Raw genomic sequence first — 20,916 nt, 5'->3', positions numbered from 1 at the left:
AAACTAGTTTCACTTTAACAGCAAATGAAAGCCTCCTTTTTTGTCCTTTTCCAGTAACACTCAGATGTGTGTAATGGTTCAAAATGATTCATTGGTGGCTGTTTCAATGTGCAATGTGGTGTGTAGGCCTGCTTCACTGCTGGCATCTGATTTCATCATGAATGCACTATTTTAGAAATCCACCCAAACAAGCAGAAGCAAACAAATCTCAAGGGCTGCACACAGTTGGGAGGAAACATGCTGTTAAACCCGAATAGAGATGCAAACTGGCGCCAAATGTTTTCATTGAAAATACCCTGGGTGATCAGCCATGGAGCAGCAGGATAGCTGGTTTGATTTTTGGGTGCTTTGATTTTTATGTGTAAGAAACCCAGACTCATACATGGAGGTGCAGTGCAAAAAGAAAAACCTAATGTTCACTATAACGCTGAGTGTAACAGGTACGGGATTTGATAGCCAACTCTATTGCAAATCATTATTTTTATTCTTAATTCACATCCTCAGATGACAGCCTCTGTGAAGACTTACCACTAGATGGGGCCCTAACCCTGATTTTAACTGCAACATCAGCAACAGCTGGTGGCTGATGCTGCTACATGAGGGGCGATGTTTAGATTTAGAGACATGATCATTTGAGAAGGCAGTGACACTACGTATTTAGTACTACAAGCCACACAGTTGTTGATGTAATTTTGTCATGCTTTTTTGTCCTCATACTGTCAGTCAAGACAATAGAACCACTTGCTTCCTGACAGATGAGGCTGAGCATGTGATTAGTGGCGGGATGAGTAATAAATCTCTAGAAATGGAGCCAGTGTTGCTCATCAGGCAGCGTGGAACTGTGAGGCTCACACAAGGTGTGACTGACTTAGGCCTGTTTAAGCTGGACAGGAAAACACACCACAAAATCCATAATACTTTAGAGACTCCGTTGATAGCAGAGTGTCCAATACCTGTCCTAGGTGCCTGTGGGATGTCCTTGAAGTTGCCAATATTACTGGGCCACATAAAGCAGAGAGTGATGATGAAAAACAAAGGAAACTATTCTGTAGTTTCTGCTGTTCTCTTGTTCTCTTTCGGTCAGTGTTGGGACCAAATAAACAAAATCCCTGTTCTATACACAAAAATAATGATGTATAATCAATCTGATCTACTTCCTAAAAAGCATCTTATTGCTTTCATGGTCTCTGAAGAGCTGACTGTCATACGTAAAGAGGAGATTTAAGATTTACTTTAAATAAAAGCATTTATGCAGTGGCAATGACCTGCTGGCAGCTGCATTTGCTGACCCCTCCTTTAAAAACTGTTTTTGCTGGCATGCTGTCTCGGCACAGCAGTAGGGGAAAATGGCACTAAGAAATGGCCTATTCCAACATACTGTGGCTTATCCAGCTGTACGTTCCCACACAATTAACTCACAGTTATTTACTTGCAGTCCTGTCAACACCACTAGCAATTAAAATCACAAGCCATTTTGTATGTGATTCAATTTCATCACAAGCAAAATGTCCTGGTTTGAAAATACTAACAATTCACGAGCATATTGATACAACAGTGTTTTTTTTTATGTTACTCTAACAGCTCATTTTCCAAGCTGTTACTTAATCAGATCTCACACTGATTAATTAAATATTTTATAACCATTTACATGACACCTGTGGCCCTCCATATGTCATGCCCTGAGAAAAAATGTATTAGAATTTCCCCACTTCCAGATCATTTGAATTATGCTGTGGTTTAATGAGTTCATTTTATTCTAACTGCTCCACAGCATAAATCTTTTGCATAAAAACAAACAGTTCAACAACCACAAATACACAAATGATTTAGCAATGGTAATTTATAATGTTGGCCAAATATACAGTTAATTATTGTTAAATGTATAGTTCGACTTTTTAATAAGAGTTAGACCAGAAGATTGACAGCACTCTTATGAATTACCTATGTAACAAGAGCCAGGATGTGGTTAGCTTAGCTTAGCATAATGACAGGAAGCTATGAAAAACAGTTCTCCATGGTTCACTGCAATGCTCAAATATACACCTTCCTGCAACTCTAAAGTGTTAGTGGAATTATGAAAGCTAGATAGTGCAGTAATTATGAGCAAAATGGATATATAAAACCGATAAAGTGTGTAATTTTGCAAAATAAGTGATTAGGATTCCTTTCCACAATTTTTACTCAGTGGCATTTTGAAGGATGCCTGTGTATTAAAAAAAATTCAAATCATTTGCTTTGTTTGGGAAGAAAAAAGAATTGGGAGAATTTGTGAAAAAAAATAGCATCTGGAACACTGGAAGAACAGCTGGTTAGTTCTGGGGACATATGATCTATGGTATTTAATAGGAAGTGAACTCACCAGGCACCAAAGACCTGCCGAGAGGAGACAGGAAGAACCTTGTTTGCAGCCAGTATGTGATGTTTCACACATTAGGGTCTGGGATAACGCAGGTTAATTTTGTAAATGTAATTTTATTATTTATAACATGATTGTAGCTCCCCCCAGGACACAAAATGTTGAGCAATAAAATTACAGCCCAATGAGGACGGGCATCTTTCGAGACTGTAAAATTGTCAGGTATTACAAATCACTGCTGATGGATAGAAACATAGAGCTAAATGTGGAAACGGACTGATGATGTTTAACGATACCGATAAAGATTTGTTGCTGCTGAACAATGAGAGAGAAGAGGACATTTCTCAGTGTAAGCTGGGAGAGACACTGTAGAAACAAGCATCAGAACAAGAAGCCAGCCTCTCAGAAACTAGGGGGAGGTGGAAAGTGTGTTACAGTGATCAATTGGAGACTTTACAAGGCCGGCAACATTCCACAGTATTGGAGAAAGCTCATGTTCGTGTCTCGCCCTGCTTTCTTCATCCCTTACGTACCTCTTTTTGGGCCGTCTTCGGGGGCTTTCCTACGGTGCTGGTCATGTGTGCAGCTGGGGATGGAGGCCATGCAACGCTAATCCTCCTCCCCAGCTCAGGAAAGTACCCTGTCTCCCTGTGCAGAACGAAAACAACAAAGAGCTGAGTGTGGCTGCAGCCTCCGGGGTTCAGTGCACCCACCAGAACATGTCCAAGAGACACTGCTTGCTCCCTCCTACCCATCTATCCATGCATGACTCTCCTTCTCTCCCATGCTTTCTCTCTTTGACCCTCTTTTCAACCTATGAAAGACACGTACGATTGCAGACTACAGTGTAATATTCCTGCCTTTCCAGACGAGTGATAGAGGACTTTAGAAGGTCAAAAGGGAGGACACATGGAATGCAACAAAAGAGAAACAGAATGTGGTTTAGTGGGTTTTATAGAGGCAAATTTATTCCTGTTTGTTATATATCATTCCATGTGACAATATAATTACAATGACAGTCTAAAACATATAAAATATATAGAAACAAAAGTGAAACTAATGAGGTCTCCAGAATCATTCAAAAATAGCAGAGGGAAAGAAAGAAAAGAGACATACATTAACTCTGGACTCCAATGTTAACAAAAGCATGACAGCAAAACCTGGTTTAGGTGTGATGTACCAGCATTGCATTCTGGGTCACTTTGTCCACATGTTTACAGATCAACTTTTTTTTTACCTGTTGTAACACAGGGTATGAACTGGTTCTAAAAGAGGCTGTAAAACCCAAAACAGTTTCCTTAAAAAGTCTGACTTTGACACTAACAAGTGCAAGCCATCATGTAACCTGATATGGAAGTCCCATAACTTCACTCTAAATCAAATTTGAAAATAATTAAGTACCAGTTAATCATTTTCATGTGATATTAACAGCTTTGCTGGGTGACAACAAGGATTAGTGGCTGCATTTGTTAAACAAACGCAATCATCAAATGAGTCAAATTCTGGGAATCAGCACTTTTGTCAGGATTGATCCAGCATCAACATGAGGATCAACTTTTAAATGCTTCAACGGGAGCAGTGAACAGAATGTAAGATACCTGGGTAGCGTAACATGAACTCAGTTTATAATACATTAAAATAGCACTTGAAGACAGCCTTGCTTGATGAACAAATGTCATGAAAAGTCATGAATCTAGGCACATTTCTCTCCAGCTCATCTAGTTCCTTTATGCAACTCAGTGGCAATCATAGGCATGGAGCAGTGTAATGTTTATATGCAGCTGAAGGTAAAGATGTGAAGGCTGAGGGTGCATCTAGTTTAACACTAGTGTCAAATCAAGTGTCATAGCACAATATGATTCACACTATTATTCACAGCTATTATTCACCTTCTAACCATCACTACTCATCATCCATACACGAGGGAAGAGGATCGTCCAACTTAAACTGAACTCGCTGCCAGCGAACATTTTGCTGATACTTAGTCCAACCTGAACTTTTTGTCTGATATGATGAAAAAAAAACAAACTGTGAGCAACACAACATTTCACCCAGAATGTATTTTGCAATGTAAATGGTTGCACACTGTGTGGATGTCATCTCCATATTCCTGTGTGTTGGGGACACGGCGGTGGAACGGTGTTGTTTTTATTCAATTTTTCACTTGGAAGTGTGCTGTTACATCAAGTTCGCACCCTGAATTGTGTCACTTATTGAGAGCTATCTGTTTTGAGACGGAGGAGATCACAAACAAAGTGTGAAAAAGACAGACAGTGAACGCACAGGAGGTATGGGATGCTTGACGGTAGCTTTTTGAAAAAGAAGTGGATCTTTTCTGCAACATGTTTGGCTTTGCTCGTCTTGTTTGTACTAATATCCTCTGTCGTTGTTGCTGTATAATTCCTCATATTCGAAGTAGAAGTACTCCAAAGTACCACACAGCCGTGCTCACTTTACTATCTTAGGAAGATTTCATTTGAATTTTAAATGACAACTGTGTCACCAGGGAGGTACACTCCGTAATGAGACACCCATCATCGTAATAAATGACACTCACTCCTTTATACTGACTGATGGAATGAAAGCTAGACAACATCATTAATTGGTATTGAAAGCAGATGTCATCTGAGCACATTTTCTTATGTTTAAGGACAGAATTGATTATGTTTACTTGATATTTAATGATGAATTTAATGCATTTGCTCCAAATAAATATAAATCACAATGTATAATAACTTCAAGCAAAATCATTAATATGGATGATGTGTGTTGTACCACATTGTGGGTCTTTAAAGCATCACATAAAATATTACAACCCGGTTTTCCCCAGCTTGAAAAATATCTTATTGGTGAGATAATCTTCAGAAGTTTCCAGTTCAGTGTCATCTTGGAACAAGTGCAAGAACTTAGAAACAAGTGAACCTGGCTTGTATACCATTCACAGATTTATTTTAAGATATTTTTTATTTTTATTAGTCATTAAACATTTAACTCAATAGTCACTCAATAAAACAAAATAACTTGTTTGGGTGAAGATCTTAACTCTTTAGGCGTTTGGGACACAAATTGCGTAATTACGCATTTGGTGTCTTTTTGACTTTAGTATTTACTCAGTAAGTGTCATGTTTATGAGAGCCAGAGCATATTTGTTTGCAGGGAGGTTGTTTGGCAACTGGCGGAGTTAGTAGAACACCCCCTCCTCTCTCTCTCTCTCTTTCCCTTTCTCTCTCTCTCTCCCTGTCTCTCTCTTCAGCTGCCGCGATATTTTCCAGCTCTGGAGCCTCAACCGCACAGCTCGATCGATTCGCATTGATTGTCCCTGACGAGCTGCTCCACTTTCTAGCCAATGTCAGCCAGTCTGCGATCGGGAAGGAGAGAAATGAAGGAAAATCTCTGCCGCCCTGGCGGTGTCATTTCCACACACTTGGGTTGGCCGCCTGCCAGCAGACAGGGCAGTCGAAAGAGGTGGAGTGGACTCTGGGGCTGAGGGAGAGGAGGAGGAGGAGCAGGGAGGGATGAGGCTGATTTCTGTCAGCCTTGCTTGGTGGATAACCTCTGATCCCTGCATCCCTCTTGACAAAAAAGTCACTCCTTAAAACTGGAAAACACAATATTTACAATAATTACACTTGAAGAATATTTTCTTTGGGAATATTATATTTTGACCTATAATTATAAAACAAAAAGATCACTGCTCATCCAGGCAGTTTTCTATCTTCAAACAATCTGCATGAGAAATTAAAATAAACGTTTAGCTATATTCTGGTCATATTACATTATCACCATTAGAGCTACTGCATTATTAAAGACAGCTCATTTAGGCAGAGTACAGCCAGTCTTCTCTCAGGCCACAGCTTTATTTTGAAACGACCCCCCCTCTCTCTCTCTCTCTCTCTCCCTGCCTCTCTCCCTGTCTCTCTCTCTCTCTCTCTCTCTCTCTCTCTCTCCAGCTGTCCTGAAACCACACTCAACCCCGCGGCCCTCTCGCGGTTTATTACGGCCTCAGCTGAAGCGCGCGCGCGCCGCAGAAAAATCCACTTCGGTTTTTCCGCGAAGCTCCAAAAATCTATGAAATGTGTTTGCATGTTCCTCTCTGCAAGCGGGGATGTAGAGGTGGGATTGCAAGGACCGAGAAAGCTGGGGGAACCCACGCGTTCAGCCTCTGAGAAAGTACGCTTTTCCAAAATAACTGACGGTGAATATTTTTTTTCTTTTCACATTTGTCATTAACAGACAGACACTCTGTAGGATTGTGTTCTCGGAGAATAAGCTTTTTTTTTTCCTGCCCTTTCTTTTTTTTTGTCACCATTCTGCACGGCAGGCTGAGAGACGGACCGCTCGGACGGTGGAAGCCCTCCCCTCTACTCGGATCTGCTTTGGTAGGTGCGAATAAAATGGGCCCGTGTTTGCAAATATGCAGATACATGGAAGAGGAGGGAGGAGGGGTTGGATGTGGGGCGGGTGTGGGGGGGGGATCATACTTTGTTGAAGTCTGCTGAAAGTTGGCATGTCATCTTCTTATAGGATCAAGTTATAGCAGGGTGAACAGAGGCTCTTCTGTACATCTGCAGACCATAGGCTGTGCTGGTACTGCAGAAAGGCTACCGTGCTCATAGATCACTGAGTCCAGACAAAAGCAGGCTATTTTGATCTACTTGAAATGAAAATAAAAAATAGTGCTTCACCTATAAAGACGGTGATTGGCTGGGAAATGGTGCTTCGGTGCTGTGCTGGGATGAAGGAGATATTTTTAAAAGCTGTTCTCAGTTTTTTTTTTTCAAGAACAATCTTCATTTTTCTCTATTTTATAAGTCGCCGCCAGCGCTGATACTGATCGGCTCAATGCTGAACCAAAAGACCGGTGCTTCATTGTGAATCAGCTGTTAGTAATGCGCACTAAACTTGACGCTGCCGGTTAATGAAAGAAAAGATCAACGCGCATTAGAGTCGGATCATGCTTACATTTGACAACAGACTCTCTCCGGTCGTCACCCAGTAGTCTATAATTGAAACTTTTATTTAATCCGCTGTCGTCCTGAAATCTGGTAAATGGATATCACAGTTCCCCACACGCCTAAAGAGAGGTGAAGAATTAATTGGCTTTTTAGTATTTTAAAAATGATTCCAAATGTCATATTCGTCTTGTTTTCCTCAACCTCTCTCTCGCTCTCTTATTTGTCTCCGGGCATCATTGAAAGTTTACAGGTAGCTTTTACCGTGGTACCCGGAGATTTACACCCACCACCCCCCCTGCAACCGCCACCAGTATCGCTGCTCCAAGTGCTCCATATGTTTGCGAATAATTTGAAGTCACAGTGGTTGTTTTCCTCCTCTAACTTTTTTTTGTGTACATAGCCTAATTAGGGAGAATAAGACGCAGCAGGTTATGGACAGTGGATGAAGCCTTGAGTCTAATTATTGTCACCACGCTTTGTAACTTCCTCTGCGTTTGTGCGTCTGCGCGTGTGTGCCTGATTGTGTGCGTGTGAGTGTGTGTGTGTGTGTGTGTGCGCGCGCGCGCGGTAGTCGACAGGAGGTGGGAGGAATAGAGAATGTGTTGCTCACCGTAGACAAGCACCGAGTCCGCAGACAGCGCGTCTGCAGATTGGAGGACGCTGCATTTACATCGAGCATCGCCCTGAACTAATGCATGAAGTCTTCCCGCCTCTCCAGAGGTGTCGTCAGCTGCTCCAGAGTTGATGGCCGACCGAAATGCCTCATAACCCTGCAGGAAATTAGACGATATTTTTCCCACCTCCTCTAAAGAGATGGCCGTGATTACCTGGCACCTGCGCATGCAGTGACGTCAGTGAAGGAAACTTATTCAAGAGTTTGAGCTCGTGATTCACACATGGACACATGCACCTGACAGTTCAAGCTGTGTGATTTCAATTAGCGCGACAATAATTGGTTTATTCAGTTAAAAATGTAAATAATTCAGGATTTGTTTAAATTTTTGTTCTGAAAAACAGAACCCCAGAATCCCAGAACAATGGGACATATAAATACACACTGACCCTAAATGCTTTCCTCTATTCCGCCATCACCTATTGATCAAACTTGTCAACAACTGAACTAGCCAACCATTCATCCATCACTCAGTGGGAACAGTATTGTAGACTTACATGCATCTGTCTTGTATGAGAGCTGGTATGAAATCGGGCACCTGAGGAGAGAAATCAATTTTGAAAGATGTGTATTCAGGGGAACTGTTAAAGTTTGCAACAGTTAGACGCTTAGAGCTGCATTTGAGTATTACATGAGCTGCTCATGCTCATACAAGTATCATAGTACTAACAACATTCACCCAGTAGCACTGTGGCTGTTACGAGGTACTCTTCATTTTTAGGGCTGTGAAACTACAATCTATTAAAGGACTACCTCATTCACCGATGATTTAAGCTTTAAAGTTGTTGTAAACATTCCAAACAATCGAAGACCTCTGCTTCGTTTGTGTAGCCTGCACCAGGTTTTGTCAGTGGTTCATGTACTGAACCTCTGACATATTTATCTGTGGTTTTGAATGGTTTTACAATGTTTTGACACTCTGTGTAGGTGTTATGACCAGCTTAGCTTCAGGTGTACGCAGTACGTACAGCAGTGCTGATCATAAAAAGACAATTTGCCATTTTACCAAGGGTTATATACCAGACTATGTCTTGGCCAGGACCAGTAACTTCCTGGAGTCTTTGCCAGTTGCCTGGCAGCTGGTCCTCAAGAAATAGTTTATCACTTGACCCCTGTTAAATGGTGAATTGTTTTTGTTTTTTTTTTGTACATATTAAACAAACAGGATAAAACATGTTAATAAGTGAGCTTCAGAGATGCTGGTCGGTGGATCTTGTTACTTTTGGACAGAGCCAGGCTAGCTGATTGCTCCTGTTTTTAGCCTTGAGTGGTATCATTATCATCTAACTCTTGGTAAGAAAGCAAATAAACATATTGCTGAACTTTCCCTTTGAGTCTTTGTCTCAGGTCAATCAAGCTGAGCTGCAAGTTTCATGCAAATTATTGATTTAATCAATCTACACAAGCCTATTTTCAACTATTTTCAGTCAGTGTGGTCAAGTGGCAAAAAGGCAGACAGCAAAAAAAGAATTTTTCTTAGTGGATCAATACAGTATTCTTTAGAGCAGAAACATCTGTGCACCACATTTCATCTGAACGCTGTATTTCAGACTCAAATGACAATGTGACACTGCATTTCGTGAGGCTGTTTGCACAAAATTTGGTATATGTGCTCAATGGCACAGCAGCCACAGTGTTCATGAACCCAGACTCAGTTGTAAGCTAATAGTTGATTAATCAAAATTAAACCTCACACACAAATTAGTATATACATATCAGCTTATGCAACATTTTGTCATCCACATTCTTCTAATTGAAACTCTAAAGTTCAGATGAGCTTCTGTTGACAAAGTGTCCACAAAGTCACTGAGCTGACATCAGCTGATTCACCCAAACAGGGTCCAAGTCGTGTCAAGACTTCCTGTAAGTGTCTTGAACTCAACGAACAGCAACATTTATAATCACATTAAAAGCGTTGTGTTATACCTCGTCAGGCTAGTCGATATTCTGGCAGCTGTACTGATTGATTTATTGATCATTAAAACTGGAGTGATTCTCCACCATTCAGATTTACTTTCTTTAAAATGTAAAAAAAAAACCAATCGAAAACAACAACAATAACAACAAAACAGATTCAGTTTTGTCAGCCATTAAAGAAGCAGTTTAAAAAGTCATAACTCATACACAGTCCTGCTGTAGTTTGGCCACTAATTATTTTGTTCACCTCAGGCCTCTCTGACCACACCTGTGCTCTACAATCTCCAGCTGAGCTCATTGGTTGATTTGAAAAAGGCTAGATGTTGGACCGTATTGATCACTGGGACCCTCTGTATCCAGATCTTTGTCTCCGTCTGCTAATCCTGTGCAGCAGGTTTTGTGCTGATTCATTAACAAGAAACAAGAAAAGACTCTGATATTTACACCTATTTATTTTGAGACAGCATGAGGTGCAAGAAATGTCTTACATGTTGTAATATGTAAAAACTAATTACAGGCCAATTCAGAGAAATCTGAGGCGCAAAGCTTTAATTTGAACCACAGCATTAAAGCTATAATATGTAACTTTTCCGTTTTTTTGTTAAGTTTTTTTTGAGTTGTGTGCTTACATGTAACGTGTAACAGTCTATTTCATTTGGTCGCCTGTCAATGGCGTCATATCCCCTATATGCACATGTGTCAGCGTTGTGGTTGCGTGCAGTGTTGTGCATGAACGCGTTCAATGAACGAATCAGTTTACGAATGATGATTGCGAACGTGAGCGGCGTTCACTCCAGCTCACGTTTTTCGACAGTTTTACGGCATGACGTCTCCATAGACACGGCAAAGCTTGGCTGGTGCTAGCGGTACAGACGCATCTACAACTGTTGAAGCCAGTTAGTTTGATTAACAAACAAGTGAGACTCAGACGGATTATATTTGTATACGGATTTTTAAATGCAAGTCATGTCATTTCTGTGATTCTTCAGTGGTGTACAATAATTCATTTAGTTTGGAAGTGGCAATGATTTGGGGCTGGTGATGGATGGGTAGAAGGAGGTTGAAAAAGAATATTGGCCTATTTATTTAAAAAAAAACTGAACAAAAGAACGTGAACTAGTTCATTTTCATCTGTATGAACTGAACTTTGAACTAGTTCTTTTTAAGTGTGAACTGGCACAACACTGGTTGCCTTGTCAGAAACGGTGAAAACTGACTTTGGTAGACCTTGGTTGTTTTCAACTATGTAATTTAACTGGATGAAGGATTTTAGTCATTGGACATCTGGATCTTAAGTTATCAGTGAAACAAGCCAAACAAATGTTACGCATCTCAGCTGCCAGCTCCCCCAGGATGTCCTGTGTCCCCCAAACAGCATCAGTGTTCAGTGATTTTAAACAGGAAACTTTTCAGTGACAAACTTTTCATGGAGAGGAGGACACCTCTGCTCATAATTTGACTGTTGGTAAAAACCTCCTGAATATCTGGATCGTAAGTTTTCAGAGAAACAATCAAAACAAAGAGAAGCTACATACTGTGCATTTAAGCCTTGAGTAAACATGCTTAAAGGACAAAACAGCTCCAATTATCTGGTTTCAGCTGTATGGCACAGATGTAGTTTAGGAGACAGTTCACATAAGGACATATACCTCTTCTGTAAATGATGTGGCGAAGGATGCTGGAGGGAGGTGATTAGCCAGAGACTATATGCCATGCTCAGGGCTGAGGGAAAGAGTGTGACTGATAGGTCAGTGGGATGGACAGCATTTGCTGAGGAAGGTGAGTATGGAGCCGACCAAAGCAGCAAAGCGACAATGGTGTGGTGCACCAGTTTTGGCTTCAGTCTGAGCACAACCTGTAAACATGTAAAACACGAATCTGGATACAGAACAAAACTGGTTTCCATAACAGTCTCTTCTTTTAGGAGTGTCTGTCAGGAAACAAAATGTTGAAGATACATAAACAATTCAAATCATTCAATTCAGTTCTGTATCGCAGCTGTTGGCCTTTATAATACCTATTGTTTATCTGTTTATTTTTCCATAATAGTATAGATTTACATCACTGTAGTCTACAGTGTGTTGAAAAGTCCCTTAATCACTGAAGCATTATGGCTCAAAGTCGTGCTTGTCACACTGATGTGTTCACTAACAATACAAACACAACTTGCAGTTACCTAAAAATCCCAGTCATTTGTCAAATGATTTATTTTTTTCCTGCTGAAACAAAGAGAGAGAGAGAGAGAGAGAGAGAGAGAGTGTTTGTGTCACTGCATTATCGCCATACAGTAGGTGTTGCTGGGATTGACGCAAAGCAAGTCAGAAGTACACATGAAAAGCATCGTGTCACATCACACTGTCGGGATTGAAAGCACAGCATCTGATATACATGTAATTTTCATTTGAAAGACTTGCCTTTTTTCTTTTCTTTTTTTAAAACCCAGAGGTTTCAGCAGCAGGTCAGCTGCTGGCTGATGGGACAACAGTGTCCTGGCTGAATTATTATGTTACAGCTGATCAGTGATATTTTTGAAAGCGACCACGAGCCGTGATTGCCAACTTTGTCGCTTTGTGGCCGACTTGAGAACTCATTTATTCTAGCTATTGATAATGTGCCAGTTCATTAATTATGTGGAATACTCAAGTCTTTTAGCACATTTACTGTATTTAGATCATTGATGAAGCAGTTGGATCAGAGCTGGATATTCTCCCAGGCCACGATTAATCAGGAAATAGTGCTGTTGTACAAGTAGCTACCCAGATTTACTTTTGTTAATGCACAGCTGCCATAGAGTTCAATTAAGAGCTCACTGAAAAAGCACCTTAACAACATTAAAGTATTCATAACTGACCACTAAATACATCATTTTCAGCTGTAATATTACATAAAAGCACACAAATCCCCTTGTATCCCTCAGATGATTTGCGGTGCTGTTTTGCATTGAGCCACAACTGAGCAGAGATGCAGTTAGAGTTGAGATGCTTTTGGGAAACTGGACCCTGGTCAGTGCTGTAGTGGGAGAAACTGAAACTATGGGGCTGAGGGGCTGCGGAGCTGGCTCTGGTTCACTGGCGCCACATCCCCCTGAGCTGGTGAGAATGTGGGGGCTGTGCTCTTGCCTTTGAAGCTTTACCTCCCACTAATTCTGGCCTTCCAATTTCCACACACTGCACAGACACCCCCCCCCCCTCCATCCTCTTCCCCTCCCTTTCCCTTTGTTTCCCTTATAAGGACTGGCCCGGCCATTTCCTCAGCTTTTCTGTGGGAGGTGGTATGCTTGTTTGTGAACATGGACAGGTCAGGAGAATAGCAGCATAGTTTTTTTTTTTTTCATAGATGAGCAGTCACAGGAATCTTACGCTAAAAGCCTGTGGATGCATGCATCTCTGTCCAGTGGGGAGTCTCCCACTACTAGCCTAGTGAACCCTCTTCATGAGCCTCACCACTCCATTTAATCTACCATTTCACCAAAATACATTGTGCTACAGATTTGGTGTTTAAAACTTATTGTGTGGAAAATAATTGATTGACACAGTCAAATGACAGCAAGCAAAAGAAATCAAAAGTTAATCAAAGAAAATGAACTTCCGTGGTTCTGTTTCTGGGCTTTTGGGAGGATTTTGAGCAGCTTCCCTGGTTGTTGGGTGAGATAGTCAAATAAGGGACAGATGTTTGTTTTCTCACATTTTGTATCACAAGGTTAGACACTCAGATCAATGACCATGTAAGTGATAGTAATGCAACATAGTGACTAAACTGCAGTACACTGTATAAATACAGTTTATTTAGAGGGTAAAGCATTCATATCAGTCTCAAAAACGAGCTCTACAGGTTATGTAAAGGGACATTATTACAGATATATGATACTGATACAACAGATCAATCGGTCATTGATCATTTCAGTGCATGTAGTAACGATCATACGTGCACAGCGTTGTTGAATGTCACAGCAAAGATTCAGGGACTTTCGGGTTTGATTATGAAATGCTGCACATAGAGACACTTGTTTGTATGTAGGAGTTTTTGAGCTTAAAGTGCAAAATATGCATATACCTGTAGCTCGACAAAAGTCCTAACAGAGTCTTTTAGGTAAGAATATAAAATTAATTTCAAATGCTACAGTGCTCTTTAGTTACACTGCCTTATAGTGTGTAATTTATTTAGTTTACCAAAGCAATTTCTGTCCCCAATACAACTTAATTAATTAGATTTTTTTTTTTTAATGCTGATAATTTCTTTTCTTTGCTAACCAATCAGAGAAACACCGGGGGAGCAGGTGTTGATTTACCGGTCAGGAGTCTGTGAAGTTTGATTTCTAGATTGATGTGTTAAAAGACGAAGTAGAGAGGCAATTAAAGGTTTTGATTTTCTGAGGTTGAATTTTAATTTGTTATCAGCATATCTTGATCAGTGGTTTTTTTGGGCTATAAATGAAAACACTGGGTGACCCCAGTCAAAGAATTAATTTTGAAAAACTCATTTCATTAGGCTATGGGCGTCACTAGCTGAAACTTACTGAAAAATAATTTTCATCTCAGTGTTTAATTCAACTGTTTGCGTTGTGAACATGACTAAACATCATTTGACGGACAACGTGAGAGGTGTCACTCCTGGTGATGAATCTATAGAGAGCAAACCTGTAGCTTCCCCTCAGCTTTACAGTGAGTTGCAGCTCATCGTTTGCAGGGTTTTTGACGTGCAACCGCCCCCCTGTGTTGCTTTACCCACCATTCTCACAGCGCTGTTGTCAGCCGCAAAAGGCAGCTGTTTTCAAAAACAAGCTCTAAAAACCCACTGTACGCTACCTGCTCAGCTCCAAACAGCAGACAGTAATAGTTAGCAACTAGCTAGTGAACATAGTGGAGCATGTAAGAGCTGAGGAGCTCAAAACCGAGTGAATACTGGACTTACATTCATCAGGTGGACTGAAACGTGTGTAAATGTGAAGATGTGTAAATAGTTCAACATGTCAATCTTGTGCTCACAACTTGTTTCTGCTGTCCAAAGAAAATCAGATGCGGTACTATGATGTAGTTCTTCTTGTATTTACCTAAGTTGACCCACAAACCCGACAGAAAAATGGCAAACGTTTCTCTTGAGTGTTTCAGTGTTTTGGTGAAGTGATCACTAATGAGTAATTTACACACGTCTCTTCTCTCTCTTGTGTAACGTTTCCAGACGGCCCATGGAAGAACGTGGATGAGGGCTGAGCTGTAGTGCGGGCAGAAGGCTCCGGGGCCTGTCTGTTGTCGGCTGGTTGATTGGTCCATTGAGGTGAGGCACCACTCTCACCGGGGCACAGAACGGGCCGAGAAAAGGTCTTTGCTCCCCCTCCTCGCTCACCCCTGCCCCCTTTCCACCCTCACCCCCAACCCAGGCACGTACGCTCTGGACCATGTCTACCGGGCTGTCGGAGGGGGGCCGGACAGAGGACCTGGAGCGGAGCAGCTGCAAACAGGACTCTCCTGTTACAGAGCGCAGGAACCGCAGTGGCATCATCAGTGAGCCCCTCAGTAAGAGCCTTAAGAACTCCCGTACCCTCTCCCAGTATACAGCAGTCTCCTCTGCCACCACCAATGGACACACGGACAATAGTGAGAGTAAGAGCCACTCGGCCAAGCCTCAGCCACCCCCGCAGCCCCAGCCCACTGTCTCCGCACTGACAGCAGCCAAGTTGGACCGAACCCTAGAACAGGTTCTGGAGGGACAGAATGGCCTGCTGCACTTTGCCCAGGCAGCAGCACTGTTAAAGCGGGCCGGTATGGAGCACATGCTCCTGCCTGGGGGCATGGGAGTGGGAGTTGGCGGTGGAGATGGAAGCTCGGGGGCTAGCGACTTGGAGGGTACGTCTGTCACGGACGCCGTAGGTGGTCCTGTTGACTTCCCATATGGAGTAGGGGGTGGCTTCCCCTTCAACCCGGGGCTTTTCATCATGACGCCGGCTGGAGTGTTTCTGGCAGACAGTGCACTACACATGGCCAGCCTGGCCGAGTACCCGGCGCAGAGTGAGCTGGCCTCTGCCATCAACTCCGGTAAAAAGAAGCGAAAACGTTGCGGCATGTGCCCACCTTGCCGACGGCGGATTAACTGCGAGCAATGCAGCAGCTGCCGGAATCGCAAAACAGGCCACCAGATCTGCAAGTTTCGCAAATGTGAGGAACTGAAGAAGAAGCCCTCTGCTGCTCTGGAGGTAAGAGGGTGGTGGTTATGATGTGCCTTTGCTTTGTGGACCATTCTTCAGGGTTCTCCACTAATAAGTTTAAAGGGTTTTGAGCCAAAGGGTCACTACAAAGCTTCAACGTATTTACAAAAACCAACAACATTTGGGTGCGTTCGCCATTACACCTTGTGAAAAAAAAAACTGACAAATAAGCCACAAGTTTGTCACCATGGGATCTAAAATCTGGAGGAACTGGAGAATTGTTTTAAAATAACTGCAGTGATCTGCAAACCTCACAAACCAATTTCAGCTTCACATCTGAAAGCACAAAGGTCTTTTGTTTCATACCTAAATGTCATTCTCCTTTAAGGGAAGTAGTACAGGGGGGGCTTTTCGGTGGGCTGAGGGCTCCACAAGCAGGGAAATGACAGGTGGTGAGGAGTGCGGTGGATATGTGCAGGGTAAGCATGCACCATGGGGTCTCTTTAATCTGTCCACCATAGCCACGCCATCACCCTGCCCACATCTTTCAATCTGAAGAGTAATTTTCTGGCCAAAACACAAGATTGTTTGTGTTTTTCAAATTCCCTTCAGTGGAGCATTTGCACATCCTCCTTCTGTTGACTTGTGCATATGCTGATTGTACAGAAATGAAAAAAAAAAAAAAAAATGTGTATGTGGATACAGGGTGGCAGTAATTGAGAATATGTGTACAGTATGTTCGTGCGTAAGTATACATGCGTGGGTATGTTTGTGTATGTTTGTGCATGTAACAAGGCCCATCTGGCTGCAGAGCTGTCATCTGGAGCACCAGGTGTCAGTGCGGCACATGCACCCCCCCCACCCCCCCTCCCTTTCGCTGCCTTTTGCTGTCCTTCTCTCCGGTGACACTCCTGCTCATCTAAATGGCCCTCCAAACTTCCTGTCTGTTACCTCCGTCACACTCAGTGGCCTAACTAACCCCGACTGTGGTGACAGAGCGACCAATCATGAAATCAATTTCAGCAGATGTTCCATCTCAAAGGAAATAAACTTTTGTGATCAATGGATAATAGTGTCACTTTGGCATTACATAATAAATTGATAGATATGTAACACAGTGTGAACATGAACCAGTGGAGAGGTCTCTGGTCTAATTGACACAAACTGGATCTGTGCTTCAAACTGCTAATGGCTTTACTTCTTTCTCTTTCTGATGGTGATTGAGGGTGACAGCTTGGACTCTTGTTTGTAGGCTGAAAGGTTGGTTGTTCAATCTCCATGTGCTGACAGTGGCCATCCACACTGAACTACTCCTTAAAGGGACAGTTTTGTTATTGGACAAACAAAGTGATGAAAGCCTTTCTCAACTTCAACTTGTGGAGATTTATATTGTGGCTTGGGTTAGATAATCCAGCAAAATGAAGCTCATATCCGGTTTTTATTGAGTAGCAGTGCAGGGGCAGGCTGATGTGAAATGTCTGTGTACCACACAACAGTAATTGAATATACAGGACTTGAAGGTTGCTCTTGGCAGCAGTTATTATCATAGAGCAGAAACAATTACCCCAGTAACTGATTAGCTGATTGACAGAAAAATAATTGGCAAATGTTTTGATAATTGATTAATTGTCTCAGTAATTTTTCAAGGAGGAATTGTGAATAAATGGCAAATATTTCTCTGATTCCAAAATCTCAAACAAGAGGATTTCTTGCTTGATCTTTGTCATATTTGTGAAGTTGTGAAAAACGTTTTTTGACATTTTTTTAATGCTTCATGAAATAAACAATGAATTTTAAAAGAATAATGGATAGATTGATCAATAATGAAAGTAATTGTTAGTTTCAGCCCAGACAAATGGAAATCAGTGACTGGCTCAAACATAGAGAAGTAGAGATCTATAACACTTTAAAATCATGTGCTAACATTTGGAAAAATTGTGGGCAACAATCAAAAGTGTACGAGGTGTAGAGCAGTAAATGAGCCATAACAGTGAGTCAGTGTGACTGAACAAACCCGACTTTCTGGTTGTGTGTTGAGGATCAGACCGATGTGTCTGAATATCGGCGTGCTGTTTTCCAGTGTTGTTGTGTTCAGCTGCAAATTGATGAGAGGCTTCATTTGTCGCTGTTGATGATTCACCAAAATGGTGAGATGTGTCAGCTTGCGATGTAGGTGGTACGCCTCGACGTCTGTAACAAAAAGGAATTTAATTTTAATTTATGATTTGCAACTGATGTTGGCATAGCCAGTTAGCCTAATACCAGACGTTCACACCATTGATGCCAAACCCAAGGGGGCTTGAATATTTATGAATGTTGATATAGGTCATCATGTTGCTTGTAACGTCACAGTCTGCTGATGAAAGAAACTCCAGGGTACCATAAACCTGCCAAGCCTCCAAGTACCAAGTATAATAGCAGTCTGATTATTGACTTTAGTAATTGTATGGGCTGTAATTACCTTGCACACAGTTTTTACTCCTGACATTTGAGAAGCTCTACTACTCACTAATTTATTTAATATGTCTGTCAAGCAATTTCCTCTTTTTCAGAGCAGAAATGAGAAGGCAAATCTCTGCTTACAGCTAATTTTCACATTTACAGTTTAGTATAACAATATTAGGGTAATGAGTATTTTTAAAGGATCATATCAGTGTTTTGAAAAAAGGCTGCAGCTGTAGTATGAGCTACGCTTCTCTACTACATCGTTCCTGACGCTGTCTACACAACATCAGTGTAGCTGTCAAAAGCAAACAGTGTGGAAAACCCGCTTTTAGACTGAAACATTGCCTGAACTGCTTCATCAGACATCAGCATAAACAGGAATTTTATTATTTTCCACTGGGCAGAAAGGTGGATTGTTACAGTGAAGCTGGCCCATGCATTAAATAGAAATTGGATGTGAATACATTTGTGGTTAGGCTCTCATCAATTGCCAAAGCAGCAGGTGTATTGTAGGCATTAAATAGATGAAATACCAACAGTGATGCGGTGCCTTTCTCAGATGTCTGAAAGTTTCTGTCAGTGCCACAGATGTACTGAAGGTCACGAGATAGCGCTGGGAAAGGCAAGAAACATTCATGTCAAAGCGTGCAACTTTGCGCACATGATGAACCAAACCTCAACCTCAGTCACCTGACGACCTACTGCAAGAAATAAAATCTTTGTGACAAAATGATCCTTTATAATATTCCTCTGATGTCGCCTTGTTAACCGAATGGTCTTACTCATGTTCCTCACGGTATATTTTGGATATCTTTGATAGAGTTGATTTTGAAACTGTAAAGTTTGTACATCAAGCAGCTAATCGTGAATACATTGCAACACAACTGACAAATGCACCTGAAGAGTGAGTGGGCTTTAACTCAAAATGAGACCAGTATTCTCATTCAATCAAGAATCCATCGAAAATGTCTGCAACCTGTTACTTCTTTGCTCCAAATTGATTTGCTACAGTAGCACAGTATCAGCCTTCTCCCCCCTGTACAGAGCTCTGACGGTAGTCCATTTTCAATTTTGCCTGTTTTTTTTTTTTTTTTATATTTTGATATTTGTCCTCATGCACTCATACATTTCCTATTAGCAGTCTAGTAGTTGTCTCAAATGGCTTTGTTATTAAGTCAACAGCTCTTGTTCGGGTGCAGGTGGCAGGTGATTAGATCAGAGAATACAGCCTGGGCCGTACCGTCGTCGAGCGCGATGTCATCACTACAAACTTAAATGTCAGAGGATGAGATTCATGGAGGATGCGCTGTGTCAGGAGGGAAAGTGGGGAGCGGAGAGTCAGCAGTAAATCCAAAATGTCAATATTGAGTAGATGATGTAAGATTGTCAATTACAGTGTATAGTTTTACTGCCTTTAAACTAGGGCTCTGTAAGAGAAATTCCTGCTCCCCATCAACGACTTTAATGCATATTCAGGGTGACTTGGGCAGCACCTGTGCCAGAAGAGAAGATCCTCCTGGCTTTCTGAGTCCACAGTGAACTGCAGTGAGCCTCAGCTGTAGCTCAAACAGCCCCTGAGTGTCACATTCCCCTTCAATCAAAGGCAGGGCGGCACATCCCCGTCTGCTGTGGCTGTTGCACTCAGTGTGCAGTCTCTAAAGGGGCATGACGTCTTATTTAACATGTGTCTTGCGGTCAGTTCGTCAGATGGTTGTGACTGCTTTCTGGCACGTCTACGTATGCGCGCACATGTGAGGAAAGAGACTGGAAGAAATATCTTAGCTTTGCTTTTTTTTTCTTTTTTTTTTACTGCGTTTGCATCGCAGGGTTACGCTTGTGTGTTTGTAGAAGCCTGTGAGCGTATACGGGTTGGTACACAAGTGCAGTCCAGCAGCAGTGTGCTTATTTTAAGGGTGTTGACGGTTTCCATTGAAAGCTCATGGCAGCTCAAAGAGGAGCGTAAAATTGGCAAGTGAGGGGGAGTTAGCATGCTGAGGCCTTTGCCACCTCATAGCTCACTGGCTGAAGATGTCTGGATTTATTCTGGGAATGCTACATTTGAGAGAAATAAGTGGGAAGGCAGTTCCTTTCTGCTCTGTGTCTGAATACCCTCCAGTGGTGTCAGTCTCAGCAATGCTGTTCAACACAGAGCGACAGAAGGAGAGTCAGGATTAGGAAGTTGTAGTGTACCTTGTTTTTACTTGTATGTCACTGTATTACATTCAGGGTGCACTGTATATGTGGGTGGGCGATATCTGAAAATATTATAAGACAGGAGCGGAGTTTTTTTTATTTATTTTTTTATCTTTGTCTTCTTATAGAATATTATATTTTGCAATGAAATTCACTGGTTGTGTCAAAGACTGTGCGTCTTTGTCATCAGACAGGGCTAACACCTGAACATACTTGGGGGGGGGGGGGGGGGGGG

General features: G+C 41.9%; 1 protein-coding gene across 7 annotated transcripts in view; it reads left to right on the top strand.

Moving 5' to 3' along the window:
- The first annotated feature begins 6,358 nt into the window (after positions 1-6,358).
- Positions 6,359-20,916, top strand: part of cxxc5a (CXXC finger protein 5a) — a 19,739-nt gene continuing 5,181 nt past the window's right edge. Inside the window, exons 1-3 of one of the 7 annotated variants that reach the window (XM_023421558.2) lie at positions 6,359-6,526; positions 6,678-6,735; positions 15,080-16,091. In XM_023421558.2, coding sequence (XP_023277326.1) covers positions 15,297-16,091 — 795 coding nt within the window. In that variant the 5' untranslated portion in view covers positions 6,359-6,526; positions 6,678-6,735; positions 15,080-15,296. Of the gene's footprint in view, positions 6,740-15,079; positions 16,092-20,916 lie in introns of all 7 variants that reach the window. The other 6 variants (XM_023421556.2, XM_023421559.2, XM_023421555.2 and 3 more) reach the window with 6 other exon arrangements.

This window comes from Seriola lalandi, unplaced genomic scaffold (genome assembly GCF_002814215.2).
Source record: "Seriola lalandi dorsalis isolate HSWRI2012SDOR001 ecotype SW California unplaced genomic scaffold, Sedor1 jcf7180002054672, whole genome shotgun sequence".
Taxonomy (NCBI): Eukaryota; Metazoa; Chordata; class Actinopteri; order Carangiformes; family Carangidae; genus Seriola; species Seriola lalandi.
This window is presented reverse-complemented; position numbering and strand designations above follow the sequence as displayed.